At 56.9% G+C, this 791-nt stretch overlaps 1 protein-coding gene across 1 annotated transcript; it reads right to left on the bottom strand.

The window, feature by feature from the left end:
• On the bottom strand, window positions 1–699 carry TraAM80_09553 (trichohyalin; the record flags this gene model as incomplete). Its single annotated transcript, XM_029386230.1, has 1 exon — window positions 1–699. A coding segment is annotated over one exon (699 nt), but the record flags the coding sequence as incomplete, so codon positions are not given.
• Window positions 700–791: the final 92 nt, after the last annotated feature.

Here is a 791-nt window from a genome sequence, read left to right as displayed (position 1 = left end):
ACGACTCCGCTTGGCAAGTTCTGCCCGCCGCCGCTCCTCCTCCTCGCGCTCCTTCTGCAGGGCCCGAAGCTCCTCCTCCGCCTGCCGTTTCACCTCCTCGGCCTCCTTTGCCCGCCGCTCCCGCTCCTGCTCCACCCACTTGGAGCCTTCTTCCTTCTCAGCCTTCACCTTCTCCGCGAGGGCCTTCCTCCTCTCCTCATCGGCACTGCGGGCTTCCAACAGCAGCCTCTCGGTCTCCGCGCGCAATTCCTCCGTCTTCTTCTTCTTCTCATCAACTTGCTTCCTCAGGACTTCCTCCCTGCGTGCCCTCGACTCCTCACGATTCTGCTTGGCAAGTTCTGCCCGCCGCCGCTCCTCCTCCTCGCGCTCCTTCTGCAGGGCCCGAAGCTCCTCCTCCGCCTGCCGTTTCACCTCCTCGGCCTCCTTTGCCCGCCGCTCCCGCTCCTGTTCCACCCACTTTGCAGCATCTGTTCTTTGTGCCCGTATTTGTTGTGCCTTTTGTGTCACCCATTCTTGATGACGATTGCGAGCCTCATCTATCTTGTTTTGAAGTGCTCGCCGTCGTCGAGTTCGTTGTATGCTCCCGATTAGTTGCGGAGTTCCGTTCAGTGTTGGTTGATGTGGTGGGGACTTATCATCATTAAACTGGTTCCCTTTGTGGGGTCGATTTAATGCGTTTGGCGCTGTAACAGCTGGCATACGAAGTCAAAGGATGCGGAGTTAGGCAATAAATTGTAACGGTTAGACTCTTCCTTGTAAGGGATAAAAATATAGTAGGAGAAATACGAGGG

Source organism: Trypanosoma rangeli (genome assembly GCF_003719475.1).
Source record: "Trypanosoma rangeli strain AM80 chromosome Unknown Tra_15.4_contig_00613, whole genome shotgun sequence".
In the NCBI taxonomy this organism is placed as follows: Eukaryota; Euglenozoa; class Kinetoplastea; order Trypanosomatida; family Trypanosomatidae; genus Trypanosoma; species Trypanosoma rangeli.
This window is presented reverse-complemented; position numbering and strand designations above follow the sequence as displayed.